Raw genomic sequence first — 26255 nt, 5'->3', positions numbered from 1 at the left:
ATACAAAGATACCGATATTTAAAAACACGACTCGTGCCACTACATGTTCAGCCTCTTTAGCTGCATGTATTTGTGACCTCATCTCGAATCTTTTCCAATACACATATACACTGAGGGAGTCTGTCGTAAAGAATGAGTATCAATTATACTCCTTATTTTTTCAAAGATAATTATCATGTGATTGTGTCGTTAAAAATCAACACTTGTGAGCTCACGACTCTGGCCATGACATGATCTGAAATTGAAGAAATTAGCTTTGAAAGATGTGTGTGCCAAATCCGTTTGGACAACCCCTAGCCCACATATCACACGCTATGACTATTGCTTCGATCAAGACCCTTTCCAAGACATTACTGAGTCCAACAATTTTCAAACACGGCGAGGAGATAAATCTCCGTCACCAACGTCCACGAGGCAATATTTTAAAAATCCTTCTCGAGCAGACGCTTAGTCTCTGTTTAGTCTAGATGGCTCGATATGCCGGATTTAATTTAAAAAAAAAAAAATTATTTATAAATACTCATCATATTGTTTTCCGCAAAAGTCCAAAACTCCAGCTATATTGAGAGAGGTTATTCAAAAATTTCGATTCGTGGGTTTTAAATTTCCAAATTAGGGTTAACCCAGTCCAAGCTCCCTGTGATATCCCGTAGGTTTAGGAAAAGACAGGAAAAGAAAAGGAGGAAAAAAAAAACCGAGAAAGAAGAATCAGAGCAAGAACGAGAGAGCTGATTTTGGGTTTTTGTCAAAAAGGCTGCGAATTGGGTATTTCTGGATTTGAGGGTTTAGATTGATTTTCAGAAGCGAAGACGAACAATCGGGAGTTTGGTTTTCTGCTGTTGATCAGATTTGTAGAAAGGCAAAAGGGGAGAAAGTGGAGGGCTTTGTTTTGGGTTGTTTACTGTCTTTGATTGCCTTGCCTTACCGTGGGTTACTTCTTTACTTTACAATTTTACTTGATTTCAATATTGCTCTTTTGGTTTATGCTTTGAATTGAAATCATGGTCTTGAGAAACGATAATCTGTCAAGTATTTAGTTTCCTTAGTATTTCATTTGTGATGATTGAGTATATGAACAACGATGTGGTTTCTGTGCTTGTAGTGGTTTGGTTTTCATCTGTTATTCTCTACTGTATGAGTGGCTTTTCTTTTAAGCAATTATACCTTGATTTCTTAAACCAACTTGATTTTATTGAATGTTTTCTTTTCTGTTTCTGTAGGTGGATTTCTTTCCATAATACTTCTTTGTTGACTCTTCATTGTCAGATCTAGACATTGAATTTAATTATGTGATTTGCTACCTCTCAATTTGGTTCAGTTTTTTTGGAAGACCACTTTCTAGATGTCGTGATGCTTATTCATATTTTTACTTTAGTTGCAAAGTTCATACCTGTCTCTCTGCGTTGTATATGCGGTTGGGCGCATATCTTAATGCAATTAGTTGCACTACCCTGTTCTCTAGCCGACATTAGCCTAAAAAAGGTTTGCATTACCATCTTCATTGTGTTTCGCCAAGTACAATAGTTGTACTTGTTAGGTTTATGTATTAATGTATTATATACTTCATGTGAATTTTTGATGTCATTGTGGATAGAACCTAGGATGATTTTTCTATCATTTGATAGCAAATGTGGTTTGGCATTTCTTGGGTCTTATGTTTGCATCCATTCAAATTTGGTAAAACTGCTAATGTGCTAAATTCTATTTTCTTTATGTCAACTTCCTTACTGTTGTTACTTTCGAATTTGGTATTGTAATTGATAATGTTGGGTATCTGTTATCATGTGAACTCACTGATCATGCTGATATTGGTTTGGGTACTTTTTGTTACAATGTGTATCAAATGCTTTGCTGTGTTTAAATCCTTTGTTTTATTTTCGGTATGGTTATAAACTGTTTCGCTTTTGTTTTCGATTTTATGATTGTTGGTTAATAGAATTCTTTTGGGATTTATTTGCTAAATTGGTTCTGCTGTGAACTTTTTCTTTACCTTTTTATTTATAGTGAATTTTCATTTTCTTTTAATCTGTATTTAAATTTTAAATTCAGCCTGTAACAATGCTTTCGTCAAATTTTGGGCCAGGTCTTTACACTCTCCCCGTCTCACCGAAGCTAAACGATGTCGTACGACGACGTGGAGATCGAAGATATGGTGTGGAACGACGAGCTCCAGGCGTACACATACCCATGCCCATGCGGAGACTTGTTCCAGATCACCAAGGAAGACCTGAAATTGGGGGAAGAGATCGCTCGGTGCCCTAGTTGTACTCTCTACATCACCGTCGTTTACAACATCGAAGATTTCATGGATAAGAAACCCACCAAACCCTTCGAGCCCTCCAAGCAACAATCCCTCACCGTCGCTTAGGATTTCAGGTTAAATTTTATTTATTAACACACTCAGTTTTACCAGTACTGTATTATATTTACTGTTGTTAACTCAGTTCATCAAATAAACAATGGATTCTTTGCTAATTTTGTGTTATAGTTTGACATCACTATTGGTTTTGAGCTTAAATGGGTGTGTAAAGAATGAATTTGGTGATTATAGTAAGGCAGTTTAGTTTATTGCTTAATTCGTGTTTACTGGGATGAATGGGCAGAATATGATGATTTGGTGTTGTTTTGATGAGTTTTCTTTTCAGCTTACATGGGCCGATAAGCTATAAGGATATACCTTAGAAGCTCCTCTTTTGTTTCTTCTTTTATGGAATGTGTGATTGGAACTTTGGGGAAGTGAAGTTGTCCTTGTAATGAAATTAGTGCTTTTTCTGGATATAGCGTTTAACAGTTGAATTGATAAGCAATTTGAATTTGCTTTTTATGTTTTTATTTTTCAGAATTGTCTTGGTCTATTCACTGTTGAACCGGAACTTCAATATACCATTTTAGAAAGTGTAACTTTTTAGTGAGAATGATGCCTTTAGTATTGGCACTTTCAAATATGGTTAGGATGGTGTGGTAATTAGTTTGTGAGGGCTGATTGGGGCACGTGCTGCTACCCTGGGTATTTGCTAAGCCCTGGACTGTATACTTGGAGTTGAAATTGTCTTGGGAGGACTGTGAAGGAGGATGCTCCAAAATCATGGTTGAAACTGATTTAAAGCTAGCCCTCTCGTTGCAGTTTAGTACTGGAGATTTTCAGTGTAAAACTCTCATAGGAAGAGTTGAGTCTTGTAATCGTTCTTACGCCCATCAGCCGTCGCCACATGGATGGATCTCTCACTTGAACTAGGCTTTACCTTGTTTTTCGCCCCTCCCAAGTTTAGGATGTTCTGTTTGCTGACCTGGTTGGGCACGGCACCAAGCCTTGATTGATTTCTTTATAGTTTTCTCTCTTCTTTCATCTTTGGACTTTAGCTCTACTTATTGAAAAGAGAATTCATTGATTTTGAGCAGTTTAACCCCAACTCATTTTTGACAAATATATTTGCTAGACATAATTTGCACGCCAGGGAGGGATACTTTGGGCATTCTTTCATTACAGTGTTTTATTTCCCTAAATCCTTCACCTAAAGATTTAGAATGTTGTTTGGGTAAAAGTTATTATAACTTGTAAATTATTATATTAGCACCCAAGTAGCCATTACTTTTTTCTTTTTCCTTTTAAGTTGTGCTGCAGCATTGAGTTTGATCGGAAAATTTAAGCTTATGTAGGGGAAAAACAAAAAAAAACTAAACTGGAAGTCATTATTCTAGAGTGGAACTTATAACTTAGGTCATGGGTGCACTACCCCTTGGATTTCATGCAAGTTCAAATTTTGGTATACATACCAAGCACTCTACTGATTCTGTGAAAGCTTTTTGTATTGCAGATGGCCTTGTATGGAGGAGGTGGCCAAGTGGTGGAAGGATTCTTCCCAAGTTTTGTTAGATTTTTACTCAATATTAAGTGTGCAAGTTAGGAGTGGGAAATTTTGTATTCAACATGAAAAGGAATAGATTTGAGATACATGGACGGTATTCTTATAATAATTATTGAGCTTAACCTAGCTTAACCTTATTGATTGACATATATTTACTGAATACATGTACGTAATGTGATGCCAATATAAGAAAGGTATCACTTTAGTCACTATCTGCAAATGCTTTTAGATCTCAATGTAAGATGGAATTGCAAGGGACTAGTTATCTTTCCTTATCTATTCATCATTGTGGATTTGCAGTCAATAGAAATCCTGAATGAGAACACTGGTGGAAAGAGTAGTGGTGACCCCTGAAGTGTAAATTAAAAGGTTTGTATATGGATATCTGACTTCCAATACATCTCTTGAATATGAATAATGCTAAAGTAAAGTAAAAATATGAAAGAGTGAATCATTCACGTCAGGTTGATTTACTTCTGTGATACGGTCATCAATAAAGTAAATATAACTTGTCTCATGATTGTCTAAACTTAACTCACATTTTTTGTTGGTGATGAGACGGTTAGAACATTTGTCCTTCATTAGCTTAGATTTGAAGTAGAGCAGGAGTTCTAATTTCTTTCGACGTAATGCAAAAAAGACCTGGCAATGAATGATATGAAAGATTGTAGGGCTGGGCATTTAGCCCGAAAATCCGAATATTGGCCCGGAACCGGCCCGGGACCGGCCCAAACGGTCCGGGCTCTAAAAAATAATTTCATAGTTTTGCAAGGCCCGGCTTGAAAGCAATATAAACGGTCCAAAACCGAGCCCAAGAAATCAAAAAAAAAAAAGCCCGAAGGCTCGTTTACTGACCATTTCTATTAACTATATAATATTTAGGCTACTTATACCCTACTTTATCTTCCTCTTTTCACTGCCGCACGTTCCCTCTCTTCTTTTCTCCTACTTTTCTTTTTCTTCTTCAGTTCTTCTTCTCTCATCTCCTCTCTTATTCTCTCATTTCTTTTCTCCTCCTCTTGTCTTCTTTTCACTGCCGCACATTCTCCTCTTCTTCTTCTTCTTCTCCTCATCTCTTATTCTTTTCTCTTCCCTTTCTTCTAGCTGTGTTGATGTAAACAGAGTTGCAGAGAGGGGTCAGTTTCGGTTCAGTTTCCAGATCTGAACCAGATCCATGCCATGTTGGGGAGAGGACCAAGAGAATCATGAGCTTGAAGGCTTGTATATTTCGATTTTGATTGCAATTTTCTTCAATATCTTGTGTTGATCTTCTATTTTCTTCAATATCTTGTGTTGATCTTCAATTTGTGAGAAGTAAAACCAGATCATAAACCAAATCTCAAGATGATGCAAAAGGCCCGAAAACCCGAGAAACCTGGCCCGGAAACTTCGGTCCGGGCTCTCCCAGGTCCCGACCACCGGAAAACTTGATTTGAGACCGACCCGGAAACTTCGGGCTCGGTCCCGGTCCCTGTAAATATGGTGCCGATCTGGGACCGTGCCCATCCCTAGTTGGCAGTATGGAAGTGGATCTCCCTTTTACTGATGATGAATTCAAGGTCCATGGTGGCCGTAAAAGGAGTTGCTTAGACTGTCCTGACGACGGCGGAAAGCAGCGGGGTGTGGAAGAGTTGATGGAGGATAGAATTGATGATGTCATTGTCGAGGAGGATTGTGACCTCCAGTTCGGTTTGCTTACGACAGTTGACGCAGACCGGGGGAAAGCCTGCGGTTATGCTCCGGAACAGTTGGTTTCCAACATTTGTGGAACGGTTATCGTCACACCACAGTTGGATGAAGGAGACTCTGACACGTCAATTTTGGGATTGCGGTCTCCAACTGATCTGGCAGTTACGAGAACAGAATTAGCAGTTTATAAAAAAAAGAAGTTCTGGGAGTTCAAAAGGAAAACGGCTTACTCAGCTTCCCTTTGCACATGGGCCTGTAGTCCATGAAAATGTTAATCCAAATGTTCCTTTGACCTCTGTGGAATCGAGCAATCCGGCGCGGGGCTGTGCTTCGTCCACCTTTGCAAGGCTATGGACGTGCCACTAAACGTTCTTCCGTGATGGGTCCGGATTCGACCCATCACGTGAAATGAACCTGCTATGCTGGAACTGCCAAGGGATTGGGAACCCTTGGACAGTGAAAGGGCTTAAAGGGTTGGTGTCCCTTATTCATCCCACAATTCTTTTTCTTTCTGAAACTAAACGTACAGCTGCTGAAATGGTGTCTATTCGCAAGAAGATTGGGTGGCCTCATGTTTTTTCTGTTGATTGTCAGTTTGTTCATAAGAAGAATGGCAAAGGTGTTAGCAGTTCGGGAGGTGTTAGTTTGCTGTGGACTGACGATGTTAACATTTCGCTCAAGTCCTACTCCAAATGCCATATTGATGTGAATGTCAAAGATGATAAGGGACAAGTTGTCTGGAGATTTACGGGTGTGTACGGCCAGGCTAAGGCAGAGAATAGGCACCTCACATGGTCACTCCTCCGACGACTTGGCCAAATGGGGGATGTCCTTTGGGTTCTTGGAGGGGATTTGAATGAAATAACTTCAATATCGGAAAAAGAAGGGGGGGCAAGACGTAGTCAGTCTCAAATGGATGGTTTTCATGATGCTCTCCAGTCTTGTGATCTTGTTGACATGCATTACGTGGGTCCAAAGTTTACTTGGCTGGGAATCCAGAATGGGGAAGAGTTCAAACTCCGGCTTGACAGATTTGTTTCTACTCGTAGTTGGACGAGACTGTTTCCTCTTTCTAGGGTCACTAACCTACCACCCACTACTTCTGACCACCTCCCTATACTACTTGAGATCAGAAAGCGACACACTCGACGTAAGCGTAGAATTTTTGAAGATTTTTGGTTGCGAGACAAAGAGTGCAAGCAAGTGGTGGAAGCAGGTTGGTTTAGTGGGACTGGAACATGCCCCTTGTCTACTGTTTCTAACAGAATTAATAATACACGTGAATTGTTGTTGAGTTGGAGTCACACTAAGTTTGGAAGTCTAAAGAAAGAGATTGAGATGACTCGGTCAAAGTTGGTTGTCTTTTATGACTCTTCCTTTTCGGCGTCTCCTGATGTTAGTCGATTTTTTTGGAGTCTAAATTGAAGGAACTTCTCCACCGTGAAGAGGTGTTTTGGCAACAACGTTCACGAGTCCTTTGGTTGACAGATGGAGATCTTAATACGAATTTTTTCCATCAGCAGACAACGAATAGAAAGAAGAAGAATCTAATCAAGGGACTCTACAATGACGATGGTGTTTGGTGTAATGAAGATCATGAGTTGCAAGACATTGTGACGTCATATTTCAATGGTCTTTTCACCTCAACTACTCCTACTTTCACTGACAGCGAATTCAACTTCATCAATCCGGTGATTACTTATGAGATCAATGCTCAACTCACCAAGGAAATTTCAGGAGAAGAAGTTCGGAAGGCATTGAAACAAATGCATCCATTGAAGGCTTCGGGCCCAGACGGATTTTCACCTTCTTTCTACCAACAGTTCTGGGGCGTTGTAGGTAATGATGTTGTGGAGGCAGTACGGTGCTTTATTGGTTGCTGACTTGCTTGAACAAATAAATGGGACGCTTGTGACCCTGGTGCCGAAAGTTAAAACTCCAGAGACTATGAGTCAACTCAGACCCATTAGTCTTTGAAATGTGTTGTACAAGATTGGGTCAAAGGTTCTAGCAAACTGCCTTAAGCCCCTGCTGGATGAGTTAGTTTCACCTTTTCAAAGTGCTTTTGTTCCAGGGAGATTGATATCTGATAATTCTCTTTTAGCCTTTGAAATCTCTCATTTTTTGAAGAGGCGTCGTCGAGGTCATGTGGGTTATGGTGCACTCAAGCTTGACATGAGCAAAGCCTATGACAGAGTGGAATGGCCATTCTTGGAGAGGGTGATGGAGCATTTGGGTTTCTGCTCTACTTGGACAGGTTGGATTATGAATTGTGTTAGCACTGTCTCCTACTCTTTTCTAGTCAATTGAGAGCCTTGTGGAAATCTTAAACCTTCACAAGGGCTACGGCAGGGGGATGCCATCTCACCATACCTATTCCTACTGTGTGCAGAATTCCTATCTAAACTTATTGTGCAAGCTGAGGAGAGAGAACTCCTGCATGGTGTCAAAATATGTATAGGTGCGCCTTCTATTAGCCATTTGTTTTTTGCTGATGATTCCTTCATTTTCTTTAAGGCAGACTGGCAGGAGTGTCTGGTTTTGAAGGATATTTTCCAGCAATTTGAAAAGTTATCGGGCCAACAGATTAACTATCTCAAAAGTGATGTATCATTCAGCCGTAATGTTCCACGTGATAAACAAGATTGTCTGGCTGCGATCTTAGGTGTATCAAGGGTTGACAAACATGATAAGTATCTTGGCTTGCCAATCGAGATCAGTTATTCAAAAGAGGAGGCCTTTGGGTTCCTACAGGAGAAAGTTCGAAAGAAAACTCAAGGCTGGAAAGATAAGCTTCTGAGTACTGCTGGTAAAGAAGTGTTGCTTAAAGCAGTGGTCCAATCAATCCCAACATATGTGATGAGTTTTTTTGAACTCCCAAAACATCTTTGTGGTGAAATGCATCGATTGATGGCCCGATTTTGGTGGGGTGATACTGATTCTGAGCGAAAGATTCACTAGCTCGCTTGGGACAAGTTGTGTGCTCCAAAATCAGAGGGAGGGTTGGGCTTTCGAGATATGTCATTGTTTAATCAAGCTCTCCATGCCAAACAAGGATGGAGGCTCTTGAGTAGACCGAAATCTTTGCTCACTCAGCTCTTGAAGGCCCGTTACTACCCTAACTCTGATTTTTTACATGCACCTCTTATTGGTGGAGCTTCCTATACTTGGAGGAGTATTATCTTTGGCAGAGAGCTACTTCTTAAAGGCCTGCGTTACCAGGTGGGTGATGGTAAAAAAATTTCCATATGGTCTGATCCTTGGTTACCTCTCCCCTACAGCTTTAGACCTTTTTCTCCTATGGTGGTGGGTACGGAACACTTAAAGGTTGCTGCTCTCATTGATGATGACTGTGGGGATTGGATGAAGGATGTGGTTAAGGTTCTTTTTACTGATTTTGAGGCAGACCTAATTACTAGAATCCCTTTGAGCTTAACTAGTGGGGAAGACAAGCTTAGGTGGTACTTTGACAAATTGGGTGTTTATAATGCCAAGTCAGGATACCATGTTGCTAGAATAACAACTGGAATGGTTAATCGAGCATCCACCTCTAAGAGTCTTGAAGGTGAAACTGATGTATTTTGGAAACAACTGTGGAAGATTAGAGTTCCTCCAAAGGTTCTTATGCATACTTGGCGTCTGGTTAAGGGAATATTACCCACACGAGCTGCCTTGTCTAATAAGGTTCAGCTCCCAGATTTGGAGTGTGTATTCTGCTCTGAAAAAGTTGAGGATGGTAAGCATTTATTCATGGACTGTACTGCGGTCAACTTGTTCTGGTCTCATTGCCCTCTCAAAATCAACCCTGCTGATTTTGCGTCATGGCCCCTAAGTGAATGGGTGAGAACAATGGTTACTCAGCTTGTGGGTCATGATGTGGAACTCTTTCTTGTCTTTCTCTGGGTGATTTGGTCAGAAAGGAACAATATTATTTGGAATGGTGGGGTTTATAATCCATTACATATGATTGAAGGAGCATGTAGATTCCTTGAAGAATACAAACAGGCCATGCCCACCTTGTGTAGAAAAAAACCGAGACCTGTGTCGCATTGGCAGTGTCCACCTCCAGGACGTCTGAAGATAAATATTGATGGTGCCTACATAGCTGAAGCACAGAAGGGTGGTGTGGGGGTTGTGGGGCGTGACGAACAGGGAACCTGTGTGGCATCTCTTGCGCGTCATGTCCCCTCTGCGTCTTTGGCTTTACACATGGAAGCTGAAGCCTTGAGAGCAGGTTTGTTGCTTGCAATACATCAAGGCTGGTTGGAGGTTGAAGTTGAAAGTGATTGTTCTACTCTTGTGTATGCCCTGACTTGGGGAGATGTCATTCTTTCTGATATTGGCCGGATCTTGGAAGATTGCAGAAGGTATGTTAGTAGCTTTTCTTCCAATTCTGTCATGTGTATAGGGAAACAAATGGTGTGGCCAATAGATTGGCACACCTTGCTAGTACTGCTTGTTTAGATGAACTTTGGCTAGATGAGAGTCCTGTTATCATTCGGGACGTTCTCTACGAGGATCAATGTTGTATTTCACGGGGCTTAGGCCTAACGTCCTCCCCGTTGTATCCTAGTTTGACTATTAATAATATTGTGGGGATGAGCCTCCCAGCTAGGCTGGGTTCCAAACCCCGTTTCAAAAAAAAAAAAAAATACTAGTCTTGCTCCACACATGCTATGCATGTGCAAGTATTTTTTATTATATTTTTTTTTTTAAGAAAGAAAAAAAGATAATGGATTAAAACAGTTATTGTAGAGAGAAGTTAGTGGGAGACAAAAGTGGGGTTGTGAGATTTTTTTTGTTTATTTTTTTAATAAAAATATAATTTGTAATTGTCATAATTGCCCTTGTGATTTAATTAATTCTCAAAGTTTTTTAATATTTCAGGGTCATTTCTGTCAAATTTTTTAGTTTTGGCTAACAAAGCCTCTTCTCTTAATAATAGTATAGATTTAATTTAAGATTTTATAAGCTAGGATGTATTAAATATCATAAAGTTAAATAATTTTAAAGGGCAATGATAGGCGGTCTCAAATCCTATGTGTCATGCCATATAAACAAATGGAAATCTTATTTTTAATTTCACATAATATATCTTGTCACATCAAACTATTGCAACAATAACTTTATCCTTTTGTATTTGCTTTTAGATGTTAGGGGGTGAATCAATGATATTAATGAATTTAATTAGGTGTCGAAACAAAAATATCAGCTATTGATTATGTATTAATTTAAGGGATATGTTTACAGATTCTTTGACCAATATTTTTTTTCATTTAATTAAACTCTTTCCTATAATTTTTCTTATTTCCGAATATATTTCCGAATAGCATTAATATATTGAATTAGTGTCGAGAAATAGGCATTAATTTTTGTTTCCAAATATTGATTAATTTCATCCAAAAAATAACATTAATAAATTGAATTTGGAAAATACATATGTCCAAATTAAGAGGTAATTAAGAAAATATTTCATGTTAGTAGCAGCCATTAATTTTCATCTACAATCTAATGATAAGGAAAAAAAAATAATAAACTCAAATATAACGTTTAAACCCCAGCTATAGATAGAGAGAAAAAAATGAGCAAAAGAATATATACAATCATATGAATATGTATTTTTTCACATTATATTTTCAAAATTTGCAGGAATTCAACAAAATTCAAATTCATATACATGTATTATGCAAATCTATTGATCGAATGTATGTACAAATCTATTGACTGAATTACATGAAATGTTTTCTATTCTTGATTGAAGAAACAAAATTGTTATTTAAATGATTAAATCTAAGCATGAGTATAATGAAAAGAAAGAAGAACCAAAAATTTTTTTTTTTTAGAAGAAAACCAAAATAATTTAGAGCCATTAAATTTGGAATGATAAGATTGTATTTTTCTCAAGAATTACATGGCATGATTTGGCAAATAGATTATATGTGTAGCTAACATGACATGACATTTGGGATTCAGGCCAAAAATCAATTTCCAATTTTAAATATCACTTACTGTGTTTTCCTCAAGGACCTCGCAAACATCCTCATAAAACCACAGTCTACTGCGTTGACCTATCTCATCAGGGGACTCTTGCCGAACAATTTCTTTTCCCATGTCTTCTAGAAGATCATGCATCCAAATCTCATTGTTCCCAATTCCATTGTTTTTCCCAATTTTTATTAAGGCCTTTTCTAGGAGGACTCTGAGAGCATAGTTAGGATTCAAGTCACAGCTTTGTAGTACATCAATCACATAGCTTTCTCTATCACCTTTAAAGAAACATGCAATATGAAGAAAAACTTGTTTTATTGGATCCTCCAATGCCTCGTAACTTCTTTTGAGAGTTTGTTGAATCTGTTGGTTAGGATATCTGCTGTAATACTCTACTGTAGCTTTCCACTCATCCTTATTCTTTTTACTACATAGATCTGACCCCAAAACTTCCAAAACTAATGGAATCCCTTTAGCATAATGTATTACCTTGGTTGCAAGTTCAAAGAAGTCATCTAGACATATTTCTCTTCTGAAGGCATTTAAATTGAAGAGCTTTGAAGCATCTTGATGATTTAATTCCTTGACCTCATATATTGAATCGACATTGACTCCATGAGCATTTAGCAAATTTGTATCTCTTGTTGTTACAATAATTCTACTATTTGGACCAAACCAATCACACCCTCCAGCAAGTGCTCTTAACTAATCCAAGTGGTTCACATTATCAAGGACTAAGATAACCCTTGTCTTGCTTAGTTTTTGCTTTAGCACAGTGATTCCTTCATCAACATTGGTCACCTTAGTTGGATTCTTCACTGTATTAGAAAGAAAATCGTTTTGTAGCTGGACAAGACCTTCACCTGAAAATGATGCTTCTGTAACAATCCTCAAGAAACAGCTGCGTTCAAACTTATTGCTAATTGAATTGTAAACAGCTTTTGCAAGTGTTGACTTTCCTATTCCGCCAATCCCCCATATCCCTACCATGTGAGGATTGTCTTGCCCTACATTTAAGTACTTAAGCATGTCTTCTAAACGAGATTTAATTCCAATAGGATATGTTGCCACATTTAGAGGTGTGCATTTCATTATTTTGGTTGATGATATCTCTTTAACAATTTCATCAATGACATTCGCTTCATGCCTGCAAATGTAAACTCATGGATATGAAATAATTAGCTTAAACCATCCTATATGTTTAGTTTTTTAGGGGACGAATCAATGACAAACTAAATCATATTCAAGATTATACTCTAATTGTAGTCCATTAGTTAGTGAAACTATTGATGCACGGGTAAGATTAAACATTATGTGCTCTGTTAACTAAGTTAACTATCTGTTAATGGTTGAATGTTAAAATCTGCATTATAAAGTTGAGATGTTTGAGATTGAACATACGTACCCTCCTTCCGAGATGGGCCACCCAGACAAAGTTGCTGCTTTTCTAAGAGCTGCCTTCCAATTCTCCACCTTCTTTAAGTTCTCCTCGTGTTTGCTAAGGCGAGCAATTGCCTCACCAACTTGGTCCTTCTGGTATCGTATCTTCGACGGATCTATCTTGTAGAAAATTGGGTAAACAATTTGGTGTTGGATTCTTTACATTGAATGATCTTGACAAGTTCATCCAAGCACCACTTTGAAGATGCATAGTTTGCAAAAAATACAACTATGGAAATCTTTGACCTCTCAATTGCTTCGAGAAGCTCTTGTGATATATCTTCTCCTTTCAGAAGCCCATCATCTATGAAGGTCTCAAATCCCTTGTTAACCAAATTACTGTGCAAATGGCCTGTGAAATTGTTGCGCGTATCCGCACCTCGGAAGCTCAGAAAGACATCATATGTGCATGAATGGTTGGAAGAAGAAGAAGAGGAAGAGGCTCTGGATTGAGATTTGCTCGGTTCCATCTTGTTTGATTGTACGTAGCCACGTAGGAAGATGAGTGAGGAGGCCGAACTGAAATAATTTGAGATGGTATTGTTATGTCGAGGACTCTCTTTGATATATATTAATAATATTAGCTAGGCCTCTTAGTTTGGCAACGTGAAAAGCAGTTTCCTAGCACCTTCGGCTAAACTAATCGAGTTGGGAGTCACGGAGTGGGTCATTAGAAATAGCACTACAACATAAGTGGGAGATGGACAACAAAAGTGGGACACGTCAAAAAAAGAAGACGACAAGAGTGGGAGACTGACACCAACGTGATTGACGGCTTTAGACCCCAAAAGATGGTGATATCTTCAAAATCTGGGATAGTGGCCTTCAGGGCATGTGCTTTGGTTGCAGGAGGATGGGTGAGGAGGCTGAATTGAAATAATTTGGGATGGTATTGTTACCGTCAAGTCAAGGACTGTATCTCTTGTTATATATATTAGGCCTCTCGGTTTGGCCATGTGCAAAGCAGTTTCCTGACTCCTTCGGCGAAAGTAATCGAGTTGGAAGTGTCACGGAGTGGTCATTGACATAGTGGGAGATAGACACCAACGTGATTGACAACTCTAGACCCCAAAGGACAACGAGCGTGAATACACATGAGCGTTCAGATGATCTTTAGCACATTTGTTAGTCAAACATGGCTGTAAACTTTTTTGCCCTTTCTCATGGATTATTAGGCCTTCTCCGTGTTTAAAGTGCCAAAGGGCCAAAAAAATAGCTCATGTGTTTTCCAACCCATGATGCTAAGGGGTAAAGTGTCATTTTTTAGGGTCAAAGGTGAGGTTAAAGGGGAATTTTTAGCCCTTGGAGGAGCCCTTTGGCCCTTCAAAAAACTGGATCAGAATCATCAGATTAAAGCTGGCCCACTCGGGTAGTGGAGGATGACAGCAGCATAACGTCAGTAACAGCTAGTTGCTGACGTCAGCTAGCCGTTAGTTAATATTTTTTATTTTTTAAAAGTAGCCGTTGGTTAGGGTTTTTTTTTTTAAAATTTTTTTTATAGCCGTTGGTAATGTGATTTTAATTTTAATTTTTTTTATAGCCGTTGGTTTATATATATATATATAATTTTTTATCATAAAAATACAACAAAAAAAAAAATTTTATCATAAAAATTCTTTCAATTACTATAAGTCAATTGATTTTAAAAAATAAGCATATATATATATATATATAACCAATCCAAAATGTTAAAATATATTTTAGGGTTATAATTTAGCCTTGACGGGTTGGAGACGGTTGATGTCAGATCAATGAATAGTACAGAATTTAGGGCAAAACTTTAGCCCTAGGGCTAAAAATAGCCCTTTAGGTTGGAGATGGCCTTAGATCCCTATCTCAAACAAAAGGGTCTGCCAAGGGAAATCTCTGCCTTACTTTTGTTATAGTCGATTGTTGATTTATCTTAACACTTGTTTTTTTATTAAGTGAAGTTGTATAATATCAGTAATTAGCTAGCTTAATTGGTTTGTTAGATTCTGTGATAATGTTGGCTTAATTACGTGGTTTAGATCTCAGACTGGTTTGCCCAAGTCAATAATTCGACAATATCACACTCAGACGTTTAATGGGTCTTAAACTTACCGTATATACGTACTTTCATTGTTACAACCTTAGCACTGTTATTGATTTGAAAGTTAAGCAAAGAGAAAGATAAGAAGCAAAAAGAAAAAAAGGAAAAAGAAAAATGACAAAACTACACATGTTCAAGGGCAAAACCACTCCACAAGTATGGAAACTGAGACTTCAGACGAATAGCATATCAAAAGCGAGTTGACAAACAAGACTCGGCCAAAAACAGGTTACAGGAGCTGGTAAGGTTGACGAGCTCATACTTCCTTTCGCTTGGTTAACCCCAACATCAGTGCTTGATGAGGCCGAGGCATTCGACGAAAGGGTTTAACCCTTCTGGCTTTGCTCCTTGGTCTCATTACTCCATATATCCACCAGCGCAGACATGACTTGAAATCCTCAATTAGTGTGATCAGAGATAGAGAAATCTTCAACTTCAAGTACTTCTGTTTCTGAAATTAGAGTGAGATATTGTTCTGAGACTTGGATTGTTTTGAAGATAAAGGAATTAGGTATGGTCGATAATTATATAAGAAGCATGCACACAGTACAAGCACACTTGAAGAAGAAATACCTGTTGGCTTTAATAGAAACAAGCCGGCACATTGGTCGGTTTCGTGATATGTCTAGTTTCTTGTTTCTTATCCAAAGTTATGAAAGTCCGAAACCACAGCAAGCTAGTGGTATTACCATTTTTTAGAATGAATGGATAGAAAACAGTGGGCATTAGTAATTATCAAGATAGTTATAATAAAAAAAACTCCTTTATAATAAGATCAAGAGTTTTTTTGGGCCAACGATTGGATTTACCAATTTACCTAGGACATACGAGACTAAAATATCAGTTGTAATAAATTGGACCGAAAATTCTTATATTCGTCTATTTTCATTTTGCAGTTTGAACTTCTGTAGATAAATAAGGGACAACAGTAAATCTAAATTGGAGAAGATAAATACACTAGTATAGAAAGTCTATATTAAGTAGCATAGGAGATTAGGAGCAGTTGAAATCTTTTTTTGTTCCATTAACTTAAATGTAAAAGGTATATCACAGATTCACAGAGTAGGACTGAATACCAATATCTGGCTAGTTTATCAAAGAACCTTATTTAGCAATTGATCTATCTTTAATAAGAGCTACATTCTTAACTTATTATACCAGAGTAAAAAGGGAAAAGATGTTGAACCTTCCCGGCCAGTCTCAATAAAAGAGATTCCTAGACCGAAAAGGAAGAGCTGGTCGACAAATGCCGTTGACAAAATTAAGAATATCCTATATTGTGGATGTTCGATACTTTTGATATTCCTGCAAGCGAGGTAAGTTCACCCGTTGAGGTCACTGAGTCAATACTATTTACTGCTTTTTGCCTTTCATTTCCACCATCTAGGTCACTGGGTCAGATACTGTTCACAAAAGGTCACTCTGGGTCAATTTCATGACCTGCAAACTGACATTCGGTGACATTTTGTGAACAGTATCTGACCCAATAACCTAGATGGTGGAAATGAAAGGCAAAAAGTAGTAAATAGTATCTGACCCAATAATCTCAACCGATGAACTTGCTCTAAGATCTTCTAAACCAAATGCAACCCATGCAAAAGTGAGATGAGTGCCTACAAAATGAAGAAGACATCCTCAGATCAGTAATTGCCAAAAGAACTGGACAACCTGGCTAAAGAGCAATGCCAGAAAATGCAATTAAGCATAGTAGAAGAGGACAAAAAGTAATCATGTACTCACATTGGTAGTAGACTTGTGGTACAGACTTCTTGTTGGGAGTAGCAGTGCTTCTCGTGATACTGAGAATTGACCACAGACAAACACCTGTGTAACACCAGGCCAACTTGCTGCTAAAATCCGAAATCTTCTTCATAGTGCTTCACATGGCATTCTCCTGCCAGTCTGCCACAATGGTATCTTTATAGGGCTTAAAGTAGGGACGACAGCTTAGCAACCACCAAATGCGAACTAACACGAGTTTCCATACAAGACTGCTTCTCATGCCACATGCATAATCTCACCCAGGGTACCACAATTTTTTTTTTTTTTTTTGAGAGAAGTAAACAATCCATTAATAAACAGGCAACCTGTGGTTGCACAACATGGACAACAGCGTTACAGGCAAGGTTTTAAATTTCTCCGAAACTGCCGAAATTTCCGTCGAAATTTCCGTAATTTTGAAGTACTGAAACGAAATTCATATGCTATATCATTTCCGTCAGAAGTTTCCCGAAATTTTCTGTACATTTCCACTAAATTCTTAATTTCCGAAATATCTACACACACAATATATATTTAAAAATTCATACCGAAATTTTGTCCGAAATTTCTCTAAAATTTCTGTAAAATTTTATGTCACCTACAATGAATTTTTACTTCATACTTTTATAGAGAAAATATGAAATTTTGATTTTTTTTTTTTTTTTTTTTTTTTTGCAATCAAGTTGAATACAACAAAAAATCTTTTTGTTTTTATCTGCTACAAAGTTGAATGCTCCAACCATAACATGATTTCCTTTTTGCTTCGTCTCAAATATTGTATGCTTCATACACTGTAACATCATATTAGGTAATTCCCACAATATCCGATATATGGATTGCATGTGGAAAGGGAACAACACGTACACATACAATAACCATGTGATGAAGTACGAAAATCATTTCCAAAATTCATGTACTTGGGAGCAGTATTATATAATACTAAATGAAAAAAGTTCAACCAGCTAGATCGAACCACATCGTAGTAGCTTTTATATTCCTTTTGTTGTACTTGTTCATTTTCATTCACGGGGTTTTGGTTTTACGTGCCCCGCCCCACCCCCTTGTAATTTTCTAATTATTAAAAAAAGTAAATCATATTTACATTATCAATATACAACACATTATCAATACACATAGATAAAAACACTAGTTTAGCAATCTACTCCAGTACTAGTTAATTACTCGTCCATATAAAATATCATAATTCTGTTATAAATGTATAATTTTAGAGATGTTACATTGTAAATAGGTTTATTATAGGTTAGTTTAGTCTATGTAAAAGTTTCATTCAAAAATATCATTTTATAAATGCAATTAATTTGATTTCTTTATTTTTAACCGAAATTTCCACCGAAATCGAAACTTTCTCCGAAATTTCCTTAAATTTGAAGTACCGAAATTGAAACCGAAACTGAAATTTGAAACCTTGGTTACAGGACCATCACCACGGGTGACTTACATGAGTCGATACGAGCCCAACCCCCTAACCAAACAAAAACCTAAACCAGGGTACCACAATTTAGAGGGAGATAACACCTCAAAAATTTCAAGTTATCGTCCACCAAAGACACAGCTGGCCATTGTAGGAAGGGTAAGGTGTAATGAACCAGATATCACCAACAACTGCAGCTATTAAGACATTGACAGCCAATTTCTTACTAGATAATCACCATTGCTCATGTAAATGATCAGGAGATATGAAGCCAAAAGAGATGGGATTGCTGAAGCAATTATTGCCTTGCCCAGTGTAAGAGGCTCCATTATCAATTCTCTGATTTGGTAAGGCAAAAACTAATTAACCAACCCCATTATCAATTAATACACCTCATACACATAGAAGGCAGCAGCTTTGCAAGTTCAAATCCATGGTGTCCAACCTTCATACATGTTGCAAAGATTGTCTACACTAGTGGCTTGCTTAGGTAGATAGTCCACTTGTTCAGAGATAATAATTTCTCTGAGAATACACACTAGGTCCACAGTCATTATCAATTATTACCAACAATCTAACATAATAAGATCTCCAGAAGAAGCAGTTACCTGTTGTCAGATATATCTCGACCATCTAGTTTCATCTCAACTCGTCTTAAGACTGACTTGAGAGCAAAAATACCAAAATATAAGGGTTTTACCTAGTAAAAAGACCAAAATATACACAAATAAGGTATGGCAAGACCGACTTGAGAGGAATTATGTATCTTCATAGATTAAAAGTTGACGCAGAATTTTTTTTTTTTTTTTTTTTGAGTAAGGCCACGGGGCGAAATAATATATTCATCACAAGCCAGAATAGGCCGTTACATACCCTTCCGCTGTCATTTATAGACAGACAAGAAGTTAGTGGTAGTACCCACAAGTGGTACGTACATATAGTCCTACTCATTATACATTCAAATACGTAGAGATAGTGGATATCCTCCTTCGGTACTACTTCAGAGACGCTAAGGATACATAGAGTGCACATCGGTGCATAGCTTCCTAAATACAAGGAATTTATTGTAATTTATTGTAATGACGCAGAATATTTACTCTTCGTCGAAAAAATAAATGTGTCCCATTACAAGAGAACTAGCATTCCCCCATCCTCATTTTCTATTTTCTCAGCGGAATACCTTTTGCTCTGTATAAGTCATACACCTGTTAATGTAAAATTGACATTCCAAAAAGCACAAACAGCACAAAGAGCAAACCACAGTACAAAGAGCACCAAATGCCACCGCAGCCTCTTGCCTCACCCCACAACATCTACAATTCAATTTCCAGACAAACAACATTAAAAAAAAAAAAAAATTCGGCTAGATTACATACATGATTTTTGCATGATTCGAATCGAAAACATAGCCATTTAAAAATCTGATCCCTAAATATAAATTGAGGCATAGTATGAAGCTACATACTTCCAATTTCAACAACGTAACCAAAACACTAGCAGCATCACTAATTTAGGTTTAACAGATACTAAAGCAAGAAAGATATATAGAGTAAACCCTAAGAGAGAGTAAAATTGAAGAAGGGGAAGGGGTTTACTTATCGGAGAGAAGTTGAGAGAAGCCTTGGGCGAGGAAAGAGGCGGAGTGAGTGATGAGGAGGGAGTTGGGAGGGTAGAGAATGGCGCGGTGGAGGGAGTTGAGGGCGGCGAGTCGAGTGGAGTCATCGTCGTCGGAGTTGGGGGGTTTAGAGGGGGGAGAGGAATCGTCCTTGGGAAGAGCGACAGAGAGAAGCGCGGCTAGTTGCTGCTTTTGGTGGTGGAGGCCTTGCATCACGCTCTGCTTGCTTTACCATGTTAGGATCCCTAGGATCCAAGCCCAGAAATGACATCGTAAAGGAAAGGAAATGAGTGAAAGCTAAAAGGAAATAGACAAGAAAACTAAACTTCAATATTTTTCAATGTTCCGTTGAAAGTTCTAATGGCTATTTTAAGCTGAAACAAAACATCTAGAAGTAGTGGACTCATGTAACAAAATGCCCAAATAAGCCAATACAACAACGATATCCCACGTGAAAAGATAGAATCATAACATTTCCACCCGCTCAAAGAACAGGCTTGACCTCAAGCCTGAAATGTCTTCCAACTTCCAAAAGTGACATTGTACTGTGGAATTCGATGGCTCATACCAGTGATCTTAGCAATACTTGTTAAAGATTGATCATTGATGTACCTGTCAACCTTAATATCGAGCTGAACAAATGATGCAGCAATGGTACTCATTGCATGTGTGACAGATATTAGCAGTGCACCAAGAATTAGAAAGGTGGCAAGTGAAAAGGTTATCCACGCAAATAGCCAAGCTTGAGAGGCTTGATTTATGTCAGTTAGTACCTTAGCTAGTCTCCCTGCTTTATCATCCAAGTCATTACCCAAGCTAGTGTCAATTACGATAGCTTTGAGTTGCTTCTCTTTTGTTTTCGTGATAGATCCATTAATGCAGCTTCCTTCATAAATCTTCATCAAACACAAAGTAAAACAAGTATTTGTCGCTCGAACCTTGAAATTCTTCATATGTATTTCTGCAATGCTATACAAGGTAGGACTATGCTGTGAAGTTTTAACCTGTTTAGCATCCAACTGCAAATTTAAGCTACCAATTCAAAAAGATGATGTCAAGACCAGTAGAAAGTCAACCATGCAACTCAAGTAAATTTTCTCTTGTGGTAGGTTCACTTGATAATCCACATTCTTCACTTGACCCTTAATGTCAAGGACTTGACCCAATTCCCTGAGAAAATTCGTGATCCTTGACTTGTAATATGAGAACAATTGATCATGAGTTCCAACTAGCACCAATGAATTGATAAAAATTGTACACATTTCAAGTAGTTCAGTATCTCCAACAAATCGAGTAGCTAAATTCAATTTTTAGTTATATATAACTATTTTTAATGCAAAATTCAACTCCAACAGACTAGTTATAGGTAAGTTAAATTTAACTATAGCTAAAATGGCTAGCTATATTTAGCTAGAGTATCCTACATAGCTAAAGCAAAAGTTATGTTTCTCTCTCCTTTTTTGTCCACATGTCAGTTTACAATTTGATAAAACATAGTTATTATTTACAAGTAACTACCATTGCTAGAGCAACATTGTTAAACCAATAGCTATATTTCACAACTTTAGCTAAATTTAACTAAAAAACTATTTATACTGTTGGAGATGCTTTAAGAATATTGTCTTTAGGTTGATTAGACGTAGTTGACAAATAGTACGTCCTAAAAAATGATCATCAATACCTTCATATTGTAGACATAGAGTGCTTGTGCTTTTGGGATTTCAACAAAAAGCTCACTCTATACAATAGTGAATGGCCATACAATATGAGAACTACCACCACGTGATTGACACAAGTTAGATGTACTGACCTGAGTTTCTGCCTGAATGAGTTTCCTCAGAACCAGTTGCAGATGCTGCAGATATGTGTGTTGCTGGAGCACTTTGTTAGTGCTAAAATGATGAAAGCCAAGCATTTTGATAAACCATGTACTGGTTTCCTTTGCTCCTTGCCAATTGAGTCCTGCATCATAATTAGCTAGCCAATGTACCATAGTTGCTTCGTACATATCCACACCAAATTCAATATCAACGAGCTGCTCAATTAAAACTTGTGGACCATTTGAGGAATGATGGTTGGCCAAATGATTAGACGATACACATATCCCAAAAGCTCTCACAAGATTGTCCATTCCCTTGTATAACTTAGTATCTTCAATTAAATGCAATTGAATAATTGCACTTGCAACAACAACCTTGACATCTACTGAATCATATTGATACTCATTTTGCAGCAACTTCAAACTTGTAAATGCTTTTCTCACAACAAACACACTAACATAAGATGAGAATAACGGAAGGAAATTGTGGTAATTGCGTTTGAATCCCAACTTCTGCATTATATGAAGAACATCCAAGGTAGGCATAGCAACTATAACACCTAACATAGCATATCCCGAACACTTCCTATATGGCTCCATATGGTTTTCAAAGAAATTCATATGCAACTCTTTAGTACCATTCTTATTTGCCGCAATTACTAAATATTTCCACCTCTCCCAATTGTCAACAAACATCATTTTCACAATTTTGTCCATTTTCTCCCACTTATCAACAAGAAGCAAACTCATGTTCTCAAGAGGTAAAAACAGAAAATTATCATTCAACCATGCATTTAGAGTAGCCACAGTGCCAAATTCTAATATAGCACACCAGAACCAGTTAGTAATTGCTACAACTCCTTTGAGTTCATCCGTACCAGCAAGTGTAGGCCTGTTTTGAGATAATGTGGTTTGACTCATTTCACCCATTTGGTCGAATGCTTCCCTATGGAAGAGAAAAGATGTTTTTGCTTCCCAATGACAAATTTGTAAACAAAGAATGGGCCATTGCATAACTTCGCACCAAATTGTGCATCAACAGAACATATTACCATCTCATTGTCAAGTTTGAGGCCTTCCTTAAGAACAAAATTTAGTTTCTCACCCTTGCCTGACAACATATCAAAGTTCGGATAACTGCCACATGATTTCATAACTGCAGAAGAAGTGTCAGCCAATCCACTCTACTGGATGTTTTGCCCACCATTTCTCCACATAAACTCGGACATGGAATCAGCAGTAGGTTAGGAATCGTTTAAAAAACCATTGATGGGCTCATTGTTCCTTGAAGTTTCTGCCCCTTCAGATTTAGGCTGTTTTCGCAATGTGGTGCTATAAACCCTGTTCAGATTTTTCACAAACTCAGGGGTTTGCTCACTACCACTTGCACGTGCTAAGCCATTAACAGGGACTCTTATCAACTTATCGTCTAATACTGAGCTACTAAATATGCCAGAGCTAGTAGCAAATGTTTGGTTATCCTCCGAAAAAACAAGGGAGGGTCCTTGATAGTTTATTCTAGTCACAACGCTACGCATAACATTCTCTTTCCCTGTAATTTCGGTCGTAGCTTTTGATTTCCACTTCTCCAATATTTTCACCAATACCCTTTCAAGATTCATTTGCACTTTCCCAAAGCTGTCTTTAACAGAAACATTTTCTTCACCAAAATTATCATTCAAGAATCCGTTGCCAACTTCCATGGAAGTATGAACCTCAGAATAGAGAAGTAAGTTCCCAACAGATGATCCATTACGAAAGTTAGTGTGCTGGAAATGATGTGATTGAGCATTATTCTTCCACATCAAACTAGACACCCCTTCTATGCTTTGAATCTCAGGCTCCCTATTTCCCGTACTAATACCATTCTATTACTCACAGTATTCAATTTGGCAGTCATACCAACATCGATAATATCCTTCACTTGTTTTTTCTTTTCTTTTTGTCCAGCCTTGTCGACAGCAGCAACAATCATTCTTCCAAATTGCTCATCCATCCCAACAGACACAGACGTAATAGCTTTAACATCATCACGACCCTTAACAAGCCTAGACTTGTATTCTAGTTCTTCTAACGATGCATGTACAGTTTTATCAATGCCCTTCTTTATTGACACAGGAATTGCGCTAGAGGTCACACCCTCAAGCTCATTGAGCTCTCTACCACCCCCACTATTCACCTCAACCATCTTATCAAAATTCTCTCCCTCCTCAGTAACTAACTTCTCATAAATACCATTTAATTTAGCCCACAACATGATTCATAGTAGTATTATCATTAAATCCCAATATGCCATCAGTGTAAGACAAATTCAAGCTACTCTCCACAGGAGTTTTATGAATAATACCATTATCAGCAAGAATAAGTGATGATGAAGCCTCAATTGGAGCCGAAATCAATTTGGGTGTTGACGATAGCAGCGGAGAGCCATAATTCAGTAGGTTATCAACTTGGCTTGCAGGAGATTACGACAAACCCCATAACAACCGGAGCTCCTCCTTGAATTCAGATATGAAGGTATCCATCGACCTCTTCAAAGATTCTTGCATCTCACACAACTTAGCATCTGTGTGATCTTTATGAACTTGCAATTTGCCAAAACCTCGTGGTGGTGATTGTGGTTTCTCAGCCCCTTTAAGCTCGGCCATAGGCTCTGGTGTGAGAGAGTAACAGCCAGAATCAATAATTGGGATCTCCCAATTATGTACCCAGTCAGTTTCAAGAGAAATTAGTGAAGGGTCGTACTCAGGTATGGGACAGAATGGTTTTGTATGTGAAATAGTATATGGTTGCTCACAAACGGGAGGTGAAGGAGTAGAATGGTAAATAGGTGGTGTAGGCATGGTTTGGTTGGAGATGAACTGAGAGTTAACACGGGTAACTGATGGTTCATAGGAATGGCTTTGTGAAATCGATGGATAGATCCAGGAATTTGGGTTAGAATCAAGTGAATGGTAAGTATGGGTTGATGGAAATTGATGGGGGAAAACATACCCATGAATGATTATTTGGGAAGGTGGTGGTGATGGGTAGATTGGTTGCGATGGAAATTGAGAAGGAGGTGGTGGGTAGCTAGGTTGCGATAGATATTGCGAAGTAGGTGTGGGTAGCTAGGGCTACCGTGAGGGTGATAAGAATGAGTGCTATAACAACCGCCAGAGATCCCACCACCGTACACCGTTAAACTCACGGGAAACAGGCCCAATTGCGGGCTCTGATACCAGTTGTTAGGATCCCCAGGATCCAAGCCTAGAAATGACATCGTAAAGGAAAGGAAATGAGTGAAAGCTAAAAGGAAATAGACAAAAAAACTAAACTTCAATATTCTTCAATGATCCGCTACAAGTTCTAATAGCTATTTAAGCTGAAATAAAGCATCTAGAAGTAGTGGACTCATCTAACAAAAGGCCCAAATAAGCCCATACAACAACGATAGCCCATGTAAAAAGATAGAATCATAACATACCATCTCTCATTCTTTGCTCTGCTCTCTAATCTCTTTCTCTCACCTTAGGCTCTGTTTGGGATTGCTTCGCTTTTAAACAAATCAGCTTTTGTTCAAAATTTTAGATTTTATTGTGTTTGGTTAATAAATAAAAAGCAGCTTTAATTAAAAGTTATAGGTCATTGGCAGCAGATTTTAGAAGCAGCCTAGAGGTTGCTTTTAGGAGCTGTTGTTGATCAAAACACACTCTGCAGTTGTTTTATGTACTGACAACACTTTTAAAATTATTATTTACTGTTAATGTTCGTGACCGAGGGGGTCTAATTAATGTTAAAGGAAGCAAGAGAGAGAGAGAGAGAGACACACACACACACACACACACACACAAAAGAAATATAGTGGTTCGTCTCCCGCCTTAGCGGGAGACTACATCCACTTGAAAGCTTAACTAGTGTGTTTGGGCCTTGGAGCCCAAAGGGGATTACAAGAGATGTAATGGGATGGATGTTTAAGTGGGAGGAGGGGTCCCTTTTATAGGTAAGGGAACCCCTCTCCTTTACATTTTCTTCTATGTGGGACTAAGAGTCCTTATGCTAGTGTAGAAAGCATGTTGTGGAGGCATGTTGGCAAGGTCAGGAAGGTGGCTTCGCGGCGAGGTATTGGACACTTCCGACTACTGTGGTGTAGGTTGGACATTGGGCTACGGGATGCATGTCGCGGTTAGGTCCCACCATGGCTTATGGGTCACCCAAAGAGAGTGTTACACATGCTTGGTGACATAGCAAATCCTCCATAATAGTGGAGGTATGTACAAGTCCCCGAAGTCCCAAAGTAAGAGGAGCTTCTTGGTTGGGAAGTTATACACATGATGTCATCAAGCATAAGTAACGTCCGAGAGGCGCCTAGCCCCTACAAGTCCCCGAACTCCGTAAGCAAGAAAGGACTCGTTAACCTGCACAACAAAGACAAAAGCACGCATATGTAGAATTAATGCTTGTTGTATTGGGCAACAAATGTGAGTTGCATTGATATGCGTTGGCATATACGAATGTACGAGGTGCATGATACATGTTGATGTATACATGTGAATGGCGTCGAGTACGATCGATTATGACGTATAAATTCGAGA

The 26255-nt window shown here is 38.3% G+C and overlaps 2 protein-coding genes, 1 long non-coding RNA gene and 1 pseudogene across 3 annotated transcripts; 2 read left to right on the top strand and 2 right to left on the bottom strand.

Annotated features, from left to right (window-relative positions):
- Window positions 1-470: 470 nt before the first annotated feature.
- Window positions 471-4078, top strand: LOC112172762. The gene is made up of 3 exons (XR_002925345.2): window positions 471-926; window positions 2084-2376; window positions 3816-4078. It is a non-coding gene; the product is annotated as an uncharacterized LOC112172762 (long non-coding RNA).
- A 1885-nt stretch (window positions 4079-5963) lies between these two features.
- Window positions 5964-8516, top strand: LOC112170898. Its single transcript, XM_024308172.1, has 4 exons — window positions 5964-6950; window positions 7079-7394; window positions 7630-7812; window positions 8077-8516. Exons 1-4 carry the CDS (start codon window positions 5964-5966, stop codon window positions 8514-8516), a joined length of 1926 nt encoding a protein of 641 aa, XP_024163940.1.
- Window positions 8517-11365: 2849 nt separating this feature from the next.
- On the bottom strand, window positions 11366-13508 carry LOC112170897 (annotated as a pseudogene).
- A 5746-nt stretch (window positions 13509-19254) lies between these two features.
- Window positions 19255-20078, bottom strand: LOC121049801. The gene is made up of 2 exons (XM_040507983.1): window positions 19843-20078; window positions 19255-19560 (listed from the first exon to the last, which is right to left on the bottom strand). The coding sequence occupies exons 1-2, from the start codon at window positions 20073-20075 to the stop codon at window positions 19416-19418; spliced, it is 378 nt and encodes a 125-aa protein (XP_040363917.1). The 5' UTR covers window positions 20076-20078; the 3' UTR covers window positions 19255-19415.
- Window positions 20079-26255: the final 6177 nt, after the last annotated feature.

Source organism: Rosa chinensis, chromosome 6 (assembly GCF_002994745.2).
Source record: "Rosa chinensis cultivar Old Blush chromosome 6, RchiOBHm-V2, whole genome shotgun sequence".
Taxonomy (NCBI): Eukaryota; Viridiplantae; Streptophyta; class Magnoliopsida; order Rosales; family Rosaceae; genus Rosa; species Rosa chinensis.
Note: the sequence above shows the minus strand (reverse complement) of the source record. Positions and strands in the feature narration are given on the sequence as shown.

Bases quoted from the DNA above. Each gene is read 5' to 3' on its own strand.
- LOC112170898 (XM_024308172.1), top strand. From the start codon at position 5,964: ATGAACCTGCTATGCTGGAACTGCCAAGGGATTGGGAACCCTTGGACA. The intron at 6,951-7,078 runs GTTAGTCGATTT...TTCCATCAGCAG, and splicing joins CCTTTTCGGCGTCTCCTGAT to ACAACGAATAGAAAGAAGAA. The intron at 7,813-8,076 runs GTTGGATTATGA...TCTTTAAGGCAG, and splicing joins TTTCTGCTCTACTTGGACAG to ACTGGCAGGAGTGTCTGGTT.
- LOC121049801 (XM_040507983.1), bottom strand. From the start codon at position 20,075: ATGCAAGGCCTCCACCACCAAAAGCAGCAACTAGCCGCGCTTCTCTCT. The intron at 19,561-19,842 runs GTAAACCCCTTC...ATTGAATTGTAG, and splicing joins TCTCAACTTCTCTCCGATAA to ATGTTGTGGGGTGAGGCAAG.